The sequence below is a fragment of the Rhopalosiphum maidis genome, chromosome 2, assembly GCF_003676215.2.
Source record: "Rhopalosiphum maidis isolate BTI-1 chromosome 2, ASM367621v3, whole genome shotgun sequence".
Lineage (NCBI taxonomy): Eukaryota > Metazoa > Arthropoda > Insecta > Hemiptera > Aphididae > Rhopalosiphum > Rhopalosiphum maidis.
In genome coordinates this window covers 37,517,044-37,531,253 of record NC_040878.1, presented here as the reverse complement: position 1 = coordinate 37,531,253, position 14,210 = coordinate 37,517,044, and the positions used below count along the sequence as shown (strand labels likewise).

Genomic DNA, 14,210 nt, shown 5'->3' with positions numbered 1-14,210 from the left:
TTAATACATGACTAAGAAATAATCTAATGATAATATACAAAGATGATTATTCTGATTATAATTAACCAAATTAAGTTCACAATAATTTATAATTTTCACCAAATGCTATGGTCTATGTTATATTACCAAATACTAAATTAAAATTTTACTATAATCTTAATCAAATGAGAATATAGATAGAAGTCAGAAACAATAAATAGCATGTAGCATTAATTATATTTTATTATTCAAGACACGTATTTTTTATTTATAAATATCATATTAAACTGCAAAACTCGTCACTTTAATTTATAAAAATTAATGAAATACACAATTATTCTACTTGTTTAAATACAATAATAATATTGGTAATATTTTATGTTTCAACTTTCAAGCATATATTTATATGTTAATATATACTCAGAATAATAAATTATTTTATTTATTTATTTATTTTATGGACCGATCCATTTGATAAAAGAAAAATATATGTACAATTTTATAAAATAATAACAAAGACAACAATTATTTTACAAACAAAGATATTAAATAACATATATTATGTACAATGTCTCATGAGGATTTACCCATTGTTATATCTCCTGAAATAATGGGTATAATGAGATATCATTATTTCATCTTATTTACGAGACTCGCGGGAACAAGAACTACTAATTTCATATTTTAATTTTAATTTAATGTTTTGGTAAAAAAGTTAAAAATTGTTTTATTAAATTATATTGAAAAAATCTAAGATAGCCATTTTGTGAAGTTTATTTTTTTTGAAAATGTTGACGTTTTAATATTTCATTTTCAAAAGTTTCATGATTTTTAATATTTTTTCTTGTTACGAGAAAAATTGTGAATTATTTAGTATCATATAAATTACAGTGTTATCAAACTCGTGCTCATAAAATAATACAAAAATTAAAAATATTCTCAAAATTAAAACAATATTAAAAATCACGATACCAATGAAAATAAAATATTGAAACGTCAATTTTTAAGAAAAATATACACTAAAAATGGCATAATTTTTTTTGAAAATAATGAAATAAGAAAATATTTTTTAACTTTTTTACTAAAAAATTTAATTAAATTAAAATATAAAATACTTGCAGTCCTTGTTCTTTTGAGTCTTTAAAAAAACAACAGAATTTTGATATCTCCATTATTTTAATAGATATTGCAATGGATAAATTCTCACGAGTCAGTCGAGACACTGTATATATATATTATGTACACACTTATATATAATTATATAAATTATATAATGTATATATATATACATTATATATGTAATTATATAATGTTACAATAATATTTAAGTTGGTGATACATTGTTTACATGGTGATCTATTACAAATAACTTTTGATTAAACCGTTAGAAAATCAAAAACATTGCTACCTACTCTAAAATTTAGATGAATGGGTTGATATGAGAACAAATCCAGTGTTTCTTATTAAAAATGCTACAAAATTAGATAAAAATAATAATAATATTAATCATCGACTACACAATGCAAAGGTTAATACATTATGTTCCAATTTTATTTTTAGTTAATCACATATTCACGTACTGCAAATATTGGTAAGATCAAACTCCTAACTTTAATATCAATTTATGTTTTGACATTAAAATAATTAAATTTATCTTAGATTTGTAAAAATGTATACTTCATATATTTATATATAATTTAATGTTGAATTGATTTGTTTTAGAGGTAATTAACTTTAATATGCATTATATATAATACATAACTATATGTCTACTAACTCTTTTTTTAATCAAAATAAATGTGAGAAATATCCTAAAATAATGGTGATTTTAAAAATAGAAAAATGATGAACTGTCTGGTATTGTTTTTGATTAAATCATTTAAATATTAATTTGTATTTAATTATATGCCGTATTTTTGAATTTAAAAAAAATAATTTGAAAAACGAATTGCTATTAACAAAAAGATACGTTACAATAGTAGGTACTTTAAAAAATTATATATATATACTTTATAATTTAATGTACCATCTACATTCTACACATTTGTCAATATATATTGTTATAAACCCAAAGAATTTATTTAAAGACACTACTTGATAAATCGACTTTTAGGTCGTATAACAACAGCTTTGGAAAATATACTAACTGGATCACATTTTTAATTAATTGGTTAATTATTTTATTTATCCTTTTTAACCTATAGATTTATTATTCACTTGAATTATTAATAAAAAAAGAATATAATCGGTTATTTGAAAAACTAATTTCAGGATTATTTCAAACTAATTACGCTTTTTCACAGATAGCTAATTTAGCCTAAGTATACCTATTATCAACACGTTTTTGTTTGTTAATTATTCATTATTATAAATTGTATCTATTATACACATTTTATTATACCTACTATCCCAAACTATATGTTTTAGAATTAGATAAATGTTTTTTTTAAGTATAATTAATAAATAATATTCTGTTCATAAATATACTTTCTTTAAATGATCTGTAAGTGGTTTTTTTTTTTTTTAATTAATATTAATTATTCTTTAACGATCTACACTTCTACAGTTTGCACACAATCTTAGTACCTACCCTTATTGAATAGTTTTCACTGATGTATTTTTATATAGTAAAATTAATGTTTATTTAAAAAAACCCACATGAACGTATATATAAATGAGTATTAGTCGTAGCCCGTAGTTAATCAATTTTCAGTTAAATTTGTAAAAATGCTTTAAAAACATCCATCCAAGTTTGTCAGATATATAAATAATTATTATGTAGGTAACTGCTTACTAGGAATAATAGTTTAATATTATATCAACGTATAATATTCATACTTCTAGGTGAATTTATCTCGATATCGCGTTAGCTCAAAATACAATTTGTAAACTTTTTATCATTGTTAAATATTAATACTTGTGACAAATAGAATTTATAAGACGTAAAATAATTTATAATAATTTATATTTAGTACCTACTTATCGGTTTACAATTTTACATAATAATCATGATGTCATTATTTCATTAGTTTCGACATTATGATAAATCGCTAAGAATAATACCGAGAATAATATGTAAGTAGGTTTATTGGTACACATATTCAATGTGGTGAAGCTTAAAAAATATATTATTTTCTTGTTGGGTATTTTTTTTCACTATTTCCATAGCTCATCTGAAAATTTACCCACTTGCCCTGGTCGTCGAGGTCTTGTGAAAATTCTTATTAATATTCATCCGGTAGTTTATCAGTATAGCCGGATACACTTGCAAAAAGTGAACAAACCAAGTGGGTTAATAACTTCCTACTTAGTCTACTTCCTGTATTATGTAGATGCACTATACGTGCAGTTTTTATTTTTAGTCAATTAAATTTGGAAAACAATACATAATTATGGGTAGGTAGGTTTACTGCAATATTATGTATTAATGTATTATAATACAGTATGTGTATGAAAAGAAAACCGTTATTGTTGATTGTAAGTTAGTTCACGTCGAAGTGCATTATTTCAATAACTCAATGACTATATGTATTATATATAATTATTTTTTTAAGTATAGGTAAATACGTATGTATCTGCAGGAAAATAAACCATCAATTATACACAGTAAAATTATTTATAAAACATATTAATATACACGGATATTTTTGGTTATTTACTTATTTGAAACTATTAAACTTTATAAATATATCCAACAAGTATTTACCAATTATTCATATACACATTTACTCGGTATTATTGTTTTTCATAAAACATTGATTTTGTAAATAAACTACGACTACGATAAACCAAAATTCCAATCCACGTGCGAAAGAATATCTAACTACACGCGAAAATAAGAACAAAAAATTCTTTGTGAATTTATTAATTGTCTAATGTAAAAACTAAAAGGGCAACTTTCTTAAAAAAAAAATACTCAATAGGTAGGTACTCTGGAAAGTTATTTGTTATTGCTGTTTTAGAACTGACAGAAAGGCCTCTGATCTCCTACAGCAGAATTGTCTGCATTTACTTATCAAATTGTTACGTAAAACAGAATTTTGTAAATAAAAATATATAGAGTATAACTGTAGCGTATCACTTAAAACGTAATCTTCGAAGAGTGTTATACGGCAAACCATATTATATTATTCAACAGTATTTTGTTTTAGATTTTGAGCGAAGCCATGTATAAGGTACAATACTACAACACGATTGTTTTTAACGGAATTTGTAATAATCGTTATACTTTAAAAAATAATAATCCTAGAGACTTACCTAAAGCTTTTTTAACGTGTGTGGTATGTATATAATATAATTATACAGTTATATAATTTTTATACTACCTACCAATCTATCACGCCACAACGGTAATAACTGAGTAAATATTCATAAATATTCAATGGTTTAAAATTTCAACATTGTATATCATCGGCATATTTCACTTTACCAAATATACCGAAATACCTACGCCTATATATAGTAATATATAATAAGTATATATTACAGTTATTCGTTTCTAGTATACAATGAAGTAAAATACAAAACCCTTCCCAAAAAAACTGATACACCCACGACCTTAAGTGTGAATATTATTTGTAGAATGTGTATACCTATACACATATTACCTATATATTCAAAATAATATGATACTATATAGGTACAAACCTATCTATACATCTCGAGGGTAATACGCGTGTACAGGAATGAGCCACGATATATAGAGGTACCTAACGCAAAGAAACTTGATGTTTGTTGGGTCTAAGGATTACCAGATTACTCATATGTATGTATAAATAATATTATATCGCTTACGTTTACTGGTGATATATTATATTACTTATAATGTTTGTTCAACGAATTTCACACGGCGCCTTAAGAACGGTTCGAGATTCTTTATTTCAGTGCAAGTCCCGGCTATTATAATAACATGGAACATAAAATCCAATTCGTTTAGGTACATATTTAATAATTAATAATCAATATAAAGTCTGAGTCTGCACCGTTTTAGCTTTTCTCGACATAAGTGCACACGGGAGACAAGACGATAACTTACTATATAACTATACAATATTATACTATTTATTTAGGTACTATATGAGCATAATATTTGTCTACGTCCGTCATTGTTAACTTTGATCGCCGATCGTCCTGTTCTTAAACGAACGTTAATTTTCGAATAATCGTGTAAATCGCTGATTACTGCTGCAGTGCGTGTCAATGAACGGTCGCGGGAAACGAGCCCGCGTGGTTAGATGACTTAGATGAACTGTATTATAAGAGTTCTAAGAAGGATCTACGAAACAAAATTATATAGAGAGTTGGGTTAGGACGGTTAGGTTTGAGTTTCTACTTATTAAGTTTCTTTTTACAAATTGCCATTATGTTCGATTTTATAAGTTTAATCAAAGATAATAATTGTACATTTTTAAAAGGAAAAAGGAAATGTAGACCGGACAATATTCCTATAAAATATATTAGTAAATCCTTTGGACAATCTTGTGTAAACTGTCTATGCAGTGGGTTTACCTATTCTTTAAGTACATGCACTCATATGCATGCGCAGACCTGAATTTCAGGGGGTGCCTGTAATTTTTTCGGGGCTTTTTCTAAATTCGGGCCCTCTCTTAACAATACATGTACATATTTTAATAAATTATAATGAACGAATAAACAATACTTACATTATATCACATATTAATCAGTGGTATTACTAGTACCAGATTATATAATATTTCATTAGATAGTTGGATCTAAAATCTATTTTCAAGATAATTGCAATATTTATTTATTAATTTCACTTTTGTAGTCAATAACATCTAGCTGTCATAATGATAAAGAGTTTTACCAAGCAAATTTAAAATATTTTACGTTGTGTTATTATTTTTATCCCGAAACATAATTTTTTTTTCCACATATTTTAGAAAAAATACCATTTTTATTCTAGTAACATTAGTTACTAAATACGGACCCATATATATGCTATAGAACTTAAATTTTTGGGCCCCAATTACATGTCGGGGGGGTGCCCAGGCACACCAGGAACCCCCCGTGCGCACGCCTATGCATGCATTGTCAATACAAAATAAATGTTAACTGTTCTAATAGTATTGTTAAACGAATTGTACATAAATCGGTTGTTTTCACTACAAGTTTAAATCGTTTATTTTTTTTTGGTTAATATTTCTCTTTTACTTTTGTATTGGTATATATACTACGTTTAATGTTTATAATCTGATTCTAATTTGCTTTCGCGATGATTATTATTATTGTATCATCACTCTTTTTAGAGCTCTAACACAATAAGGTTTTAACTTAATATAAAGACAGACGACCATCGTGTTAACCATACATCGTAATAACAAATTTCGTTAATATTATTAATTATAAGTCCGGATTAAATTAGTATGGAATACAATATTTATGCTATACACTATGGTAGGACGCAATCGACATCGATGCGTACAACAATAATGTGACCGGAGATCATTGTCCGGCGACGGGATATGCAGCCGTATATGGGCAGGAGGTACCCACAAATATACGATTTATAAAGTAATAAATATTGCGTACGGATGAAATATAATTATATACACGGACGCGCGTGTGTCGGCGGGCATAATATTTAACGGATCCATTACGGATGGGCGAAAATAGAAATAGAAAAAAAAAATGGTCCCGAAGTCTTCCGAGTGGGACCGCCGCACGCGTACAGATCGACAGTACAAAACTGCGTACACTGCACGCGCGCGGGCAAAAAAAAAACACCAAATAAATGAAGTGCAATGACGTAATTTATATTGTATACGTTTAACAAGTGCAGCGGCAGTACGCGGCTCGTGTAATTGGACGAAATCCGCCGCCGTCGTCCGTCGTTTATGAATGACCTCTCTTTAGCGTTGCCGTCGTGGTCGCCGTACGCGGCGGCTGGACGGTGTGAATCGCACGCGCGCGCCCCACACCGGTGTAGTGGCGTCGGACGGCCGGGCCCGATGGACCGCCGCGCACCGGCTACGGAAGAACCGCCGTTTTGTGCGGTACACGAGGCGCACCGACTGAGCCGCCCTACACCGGGGCAGTGCGTCCAAAACGGCGGCGGCCCGACGGCATGAGCGGCGCGGGCCGCGTGCCGGTATGCGGTTACACTGCGCCCGACGTGTCGAGGAGTCCCCACCGCTTAGACGACAGCCGCGGCGGCCCCCGCTTGCGCGGTGCGTGCGTGCGGATCGCGCTGATACTAGTTGCGCTAGCCAGTTGCCACTCGCCAGACAGTTTTGGAGTGAACGCGTTTGTGTTCGGTCCGTCCGAGCCCGTTCGGTAAATGCGCGTTTGTTGTGACGTCGTCGAGAATTTTAGTAGAAACGTATATTCCGAAATCGTCATCGCACTTGCAATAGAAATTCATTCGTTCGAGTCGCGACCGGACAGTCGGCGGTAACATAAGTGGTATAGTACTTTAATATCATAACGGTGAATGCTGGTGGAAAACGGACGTAGTGTAGAGAGAAGAGGAGAAGGCGTTTTTGTTATTGTTGGTTGTTGTTGTTGTTGTTTGTTGTTGTTAATATTATTATTATTATTATTATTATTATATCACTGTACCGTCGTAATATAATATCGTAATTATTGCTGCCGCCAATTATTTATATTATAATACGCTACAATAATATAATATTGCTCCGTCGCCGGTTTATACCTGTGCACCGGAAACGCCATTACACCTTGATGTGCACCAGCGGCGGCTACAGCTGATCGACCTAACAAGACCACCCGCGCACCGAAGACGTCAACATGTCCGGTTTACAGCAACAGCAACAGGAACAGCACCAACAGGTCAGCATCAAAATGGAACCGACGGGACCGAGCAGCCCTACGCCGGCGGTCAACAGCAACCTGGTGGTCCGGGTGGACCAGAACTCGGAGACGGACTTGCAGGCGCTGTTCGACACGGTGCTGAAGCCGGACGGCAAGAAGCCGCTCCAGTTGCCGTTGCGCATGCGCCAGCTGCCCAAGTCGTTCTTCAACCCGCCGTCCACTGGCTCCAAGTCGCCATCCATATCGCACAGTCGCGAAAACTCGGGAGACTCGGCGTTCGGCACCGCGGCCGCGGGACAGTCGTGTACGGGCGGACCGGTGCCGATGCACTCGCGCGCGCACAGTTCGCCCGCCTCGTTGCAGCAGACGTATGCCGTCGGCGCGGCCAAGCAGCAGCAGCAGCAGCAGCAGCACGCCAAGCAGCGCAGCTACGACGTGTCCAGCGCCATCGACGAGTTGGGACCGCTGCCGCAGGGATGGGAACAGGCCCGGACACCCGAAGGACAGATTTACTATTTGAAGTGAGTACGCCGCACCGTTTCTACGCAGTCTCCCTTTACCGCGCCTCCAACCAACCAACCAACCAACCGACCCCCCCCCCTCCCACCCCCGCTCAGCCGATCCTGCGCGGTTCCTCCGACACCGTAGCCACCGGACGATTCCGCCTTTACCGGCCCAGTCGTCCCCGTTCCCCGTATAAAGAGCGTTTCCCCGCCGTCGGGACGCGGTTATTTTGGCGACCGCGGTGTCCAGACGCGCGACGCCGCCGGTCTATATTTAAACGGGCGCGCCAGACTAGCGTCGTCGCGCGACCCACGGCCGAACCCTTTTCTTTTGCGCGTTAATATCGCGTACGATATACTGAGTGTGTGTATGCGTATTATTTATGTAGGTGTTTTTATTATGTATAGTCATCGCTGTCGTCGTCGCGATGATGATGACGATGATGTGCAAGGGTGCAATTTCACGGTGCAAAAACCGGGGGCACTCTCGACGACCTTTTTTCGGTTATTCTTGAGACTATACACACAAAACCACCAATCCCCCCCTCCCACAATAAGCCGCAATTCGATTTTCATACGTAATTACGTATTAATTAATGGCTTTGTTCGCTGTTAAAAACTAATTAACCACGAGCGTGCCGATTTCAGAACTTGGGGTACACAATGTACACCCGAACCACTCCTTAAAATTGCCCCCATAATTATGTCATATATGACGTAAACTGGTCTGACGTTGCGCATCATTGTATCAGCTGATGATCACTAGTGCGGACAATATATTATTATACTGCACAATATACAATTTAATAATATATAGAAGTACACAGGTATGAACGTGCGGGTGAGAGACTCGTTTTCGCGATATCGCTATACCTACCGTCAAGTCGTAGTAGAAGGGGTACAGATTTCGTACTGCACAATCCGTTAATGCAGTGTATTGCGTTTGTTTAACTCTAATATAAACGTAATAATGTACCAATATAAGTACAACGGGAGGGAGTCATCCATAATTTACGCTGTCGACGAGGAATACTGCTGCAGGTGTAGGTACGCGACGACCCGATTCGGGTAACACCCCAACAAAGCGGTGCAAATCGCGTATCACTTAGTTATTTACATTTAAGACCAATCAAACCGTTGGGGTTGGCAGTATAGATTTCAATATTGGCGACGGTGTGAACTTGAAACGAGTGTAGGGACGGACCTCCATAGGTACGTGTCGAGTTTTATATATTATTTGATGATTTAAATAATTTAGACCAACGGCAATATAATTATAACGTAGTTGCTACGTTGGTATGTAGGTGTATTAAAATGGATGGTATACCTGCAGTGAAGCACTCGTATCCTTTAAAAAAATATTTCAACTCCGATTTCAATAACGTAGTCGTAAAAGTGTATAACGTATAAAAAAAATTCGTTGATCGTACACAAATTTTTCACTACTTCGCAGTATTTTTTATATCTTAGCGAAACACAACATATGACTGTATGTGTCAACAGTCTAATACTTTGTAATGCGTTATCTTTGAACTATCAGCTGTAAAATAAATAATAATAATTGTTGTTAATAATATAAAACAGAAAACTTGATAATGTTAATCTGTATGTATTTAAAGTTTAATCGTAATTATACACGACTCAAATCAATTTAAAAAATATTTCGACTCGTTCTATGGTTCTATGAATTACTAATATCGATAAATATAGATATTTGTATGCTTATGTTGAGCGCGGTTATTGACATTGGTTTTCTCAAATCTATTAAATTCGATGCTATCACCGTACCAAGTTCAAACTGTGTTTCTTTACTACCGGTTCGATCTGATTATTTTAATTTTATTTCAAAAATTCAAGATCCAATTTTAGTTTGATATTGCATAAAATATTAAACATTCATTATTATACATAATACGTATAATGCATAGAAAAATAATCAAACAATAAGTGTTATGTGTTGTAAACTGCGTTTATCATATTGTACATACCTATAACTGTGTGGTGACAAGGTAAACGAATAAATAATATTTTATACCAATAGCCGATAGGTAATAATTGATTTGATTAGTAATTATTTTTGAACTTGAACGATTGTCAATCATTACAGATAACCATGATTATAATTTATAATATACTGATTGTAATAACATAGGTGTTTAGTACTTAATATACAGATAAATGCGAGCTGCTTAATTACCCGGCAACAATTAACTCGTTCTTGTAAACTTTAAACTTTTGTTTAAAAAAACTTACTCTATCTATTATATATCAGTATCACTAATGGTTTATTTGTTATAAATATTACATTATATATATTACTTGTACTAGTTGTACTAAATGTAATCTGAACACGTTTGTGGAAATGTGATTATCGTCTAAATATATACACACACACACACTCGTTAGAATCTAGAATTTAATATAAATTTAAAATGTTCAACGTACAAATGTATAATAATTATTATTTTATTGTATGGTTAAGAATATAAGAGCAGCTTCATCACAATAGCATCATAATAGTATACAGTCATGGTCAGTTTTTCTGTTACTTTTCGTAATTTCTCATGTATAAATGTGTCTAAGAGCCGTATTCTGCTAGTACTTATACGTACTTATTATAATATATGCTGAAAGTTAAAAGTTTAATTTAAAAATTCGTTGCTAAACAAAATAACACGAAATTCTCAATCATATTTCATAGTGTACTTGGATTCTATCACATTTTTATCAACGTGACTTGCTCAGGTTGATAATTTTTAATTTAACTCGACACGTTTTTTCGCTCGTTTAAAACGCCTCCTGGCTGATATGTGTTTAAATTCTTTGCGAAACAAAAGCACGTTTACAAATACGTATACTAAAGTAACTAATGCCCTAATAATAATTATTATTATCCCCAAGATTATCCCCTACCCACGTAATGTGCAAATAGTGAGTTATAAAGACCAATGTTTATTTTCGTTTGCATTTTCTAGGTTTGTAATAATAAATTATTGTACGCCTAAATAGCATTCATCGTCGTACTATACGGACAAGATCATAGAATGAGTGTACCTACTTATCAATCTTAAAAGTACAAAATCTTACTTATGGCATATATCGTTCGTCATCATACATTGATAGTCTCGGCGTAGGCGTTGAAAATCGTTTCTACTCGAATCGTGTAAATGTTATAATATATAAACGTAATCGTCATTCGTATAATATCTCGTGTATTATGCATTAAGAGTTAAATCGTTGTAATTTTGTGTTGTTTTTTTGGTGAACACAGTTATACATGTATAATAATATATAAAGTATATACATACCACCCACGCTCCAATTCAACGAATAGCTAAAAACATAATAATAATACATAATGTACATAATATGTATATATAATTATTATACATATATCCGCTGCTTTTTTAATATTTAATGTCTAATTTAAAAAATAACTTTTATAACGCTCATATATTCAGTACACACTACACACATAATAATAATAATAATAATATATGTATATACACTTCTTATAGTTACGAGCTAATTATTCTCGTACGAATTTCATCACTGGTCAATTTTAGATAAATGTATATAAACCATTTCTGTATCATCGTCCTTTTACGGTTATTAAGTAATAAGATAAATAACTCAATTTTATTGTGGTTTTTTCCGTATAGAAAATTAAACAATTTGTTTGCAATCGATAAACTCGAAATTATGCGTTTAATAATAAGGCAGCGTGTAAAATTGCGGGTCAAACGTTTAAAACCATTATTAATCCGTGTGGTGTGTGTGTATATATATATATATATATATATGTAGCAACTTTAGCTATTATATTATAAACGTTGTAGAGCTGTCAAAATATTGACATTTAATTATACACATTTTTAAATCATATAGTCTCTACATATAGTATATACTTTATGATTTATAAGAAAAACAAAGAGATAAATCTAGCCATATAAGCTGACCTATTATACATCGTAATCGTTTAATGTTCGCATTGTTTTTAAATTTCAACCAACTATTTCCCAAGGGATTTGCGGTACCGGTTTTCGGACTTGGAAATAACCAATCGCGCGACGTCGTGATGATCCAATAACGATTTTTGTCCCCTCGAAACCAAACAGCGCCAAGTGTTCATAAGTGCGCGCGCGATTATGACGAGGATGCTTATATGCGAAACGTATCATACATATTATACCTAATAAATTAAACGCGTGCTCGCTCGTATGTACATTACACTACGCGAGTATTATATACCTTTATGTCGTATATTTTGCAGTACCTCCATAACGTATGTAAAGAAAAAAAGTGTTCGTGTGTCCATGCGCGATATTATTATATATTATTATATTATTATAATTATATCTTATAAATCGTAGAAGAAAAGAAAGCGCGGAGACCCATGCAAGCCGCCGGAGCGGGGTGTGATCGAGGCCACGGCTAGAAGACACACTCGTACTCGCACTCGCACGCGCACGCACCCCGAGGCGGCTTGGCAAACCGCATATATGCCGACTTTTTATCCGCCTCGCCTTAAAAAACACACACACACACACGGGAACATCATACACGCGTGTATAAATATGCCGCCGATATTATACGATATATACATGACGTATGTATGACGTGACGTATATAATATAATATATAATATACTACCGGGTGTGTGGTGCGTGTGCGTGCGCGCGCGAGTTTTGGAATAAAACGCCAGCAAACAACGCTATCCCCGGTCGTCTCGCGAGAGCGTCGACCAAAGATGACGAGGAAAAAATTATCGTTTAATAATATTAATGATATTCGCAAAACTGTATATTATACAGAATGATTCACCAAGCACACTCACCCCTTTTTTACTATTATATTGCAATTGTACAAAATCTGATTTTTTAGAAAATTTAAAAATAGGTACCTACTTTAAGATGATATTTTCAAATTTTTGAGATTTTTTGTACTACTTAAGAAGACAAAAACAACTTCTATTATTCAAATGATCCCTCCTCCCATTTTATTGTAAATTATTTATCGGATCGATAATCAATTTTCTGAAATGTTTGACGTATCAAAATAAAAATTCGAACGAAAACAGTTTTTAAGTTATTTAACTTTGTGTACTATAGATAATAAGTCCATGATGATGAGTTTGAAAGATATCATGACAATGGAGCTATGATGATTTGAATATTTTTGTAACTAATATTAATTTATCAGCGTTAAATACTAAAAAATGCCAATTGTAAAAATGATCTAAACACACTATAGAAACAATATTACATATTTTGTTTTATATCTTTGCAACACCATTTTTAAGGACTATATTATAGATTAGAGAATAAACATTTTAATAACTGATAAATTGCTCGTTCGAATTTTGAATTAGACATCACGTTAGAATTTTCAAAAAAATTATCCATAATTTACAGAATAAAGGAAGAATCCATATTTGAAAAATAGAAGTTTGTATCGTCCCTAAATTGAATCTACAAGAATTTGAAATTATGGCCATAGAAATTCCAAAACTCTCAATTCGAATAAATTCGTTATTAAATGATAGAATAGGGGTAAAATGCTTGATAAATAATTACTCTGTATATGTATAGCGTATACAAAATAGTAAATACACATATACCGGACACTGGACAGGCGACAACTGCAGCAGATTTTCGCTGTTTTTATGATTTGTGTTTTTAATTCCCGACTTATAGTACTATATAAATATTATTATTATTATTATGATATTTCGACTCGTTTAACTATATGTACATACTAAAATCATAATATCCGAACGCGGCGCAGTATTATATGATATATTTATATGTATCGTCTATACATATTATAATGCGTGTGTGATGATTATGCATTGGCGTTTGGGTGTTTTTAAAAATAGTCGCGTGTACATATTATGCGCGAGTGCGTCCGTTAAAATTATTTATACGTATAATA

At 32.7% G+C, this 14,210-nt stretch overlaps 1 protein-coding gene across 1 annotated transcript in view; it reads left to right on the top strand.

The window, feature by feature from the left end:
• The first annotated feature begins 7,217 nt into the window (after nucleotides 1-7,217).
• The window catches only part of LOC113553539 (transcriptional coactivator YAP1), a 36,873-nt gene continuing 29,880 nt past the window's right edge, over nucleotides 7,218-14,210 (top strand). Inside the window, exon 1 of the mRNA XM_026956907.1 lies at nucleotides 7,218-8,294. Coding sequence (XP_026812708.1) covers nucleotides 7,750-8,294 — 545 coding nt within the window. The 5' untranslated portion in view covers nucleotides 7,218-7,749. The remainder of the gene's footprint in view (nucleotides 8,295-14,210) is intronic.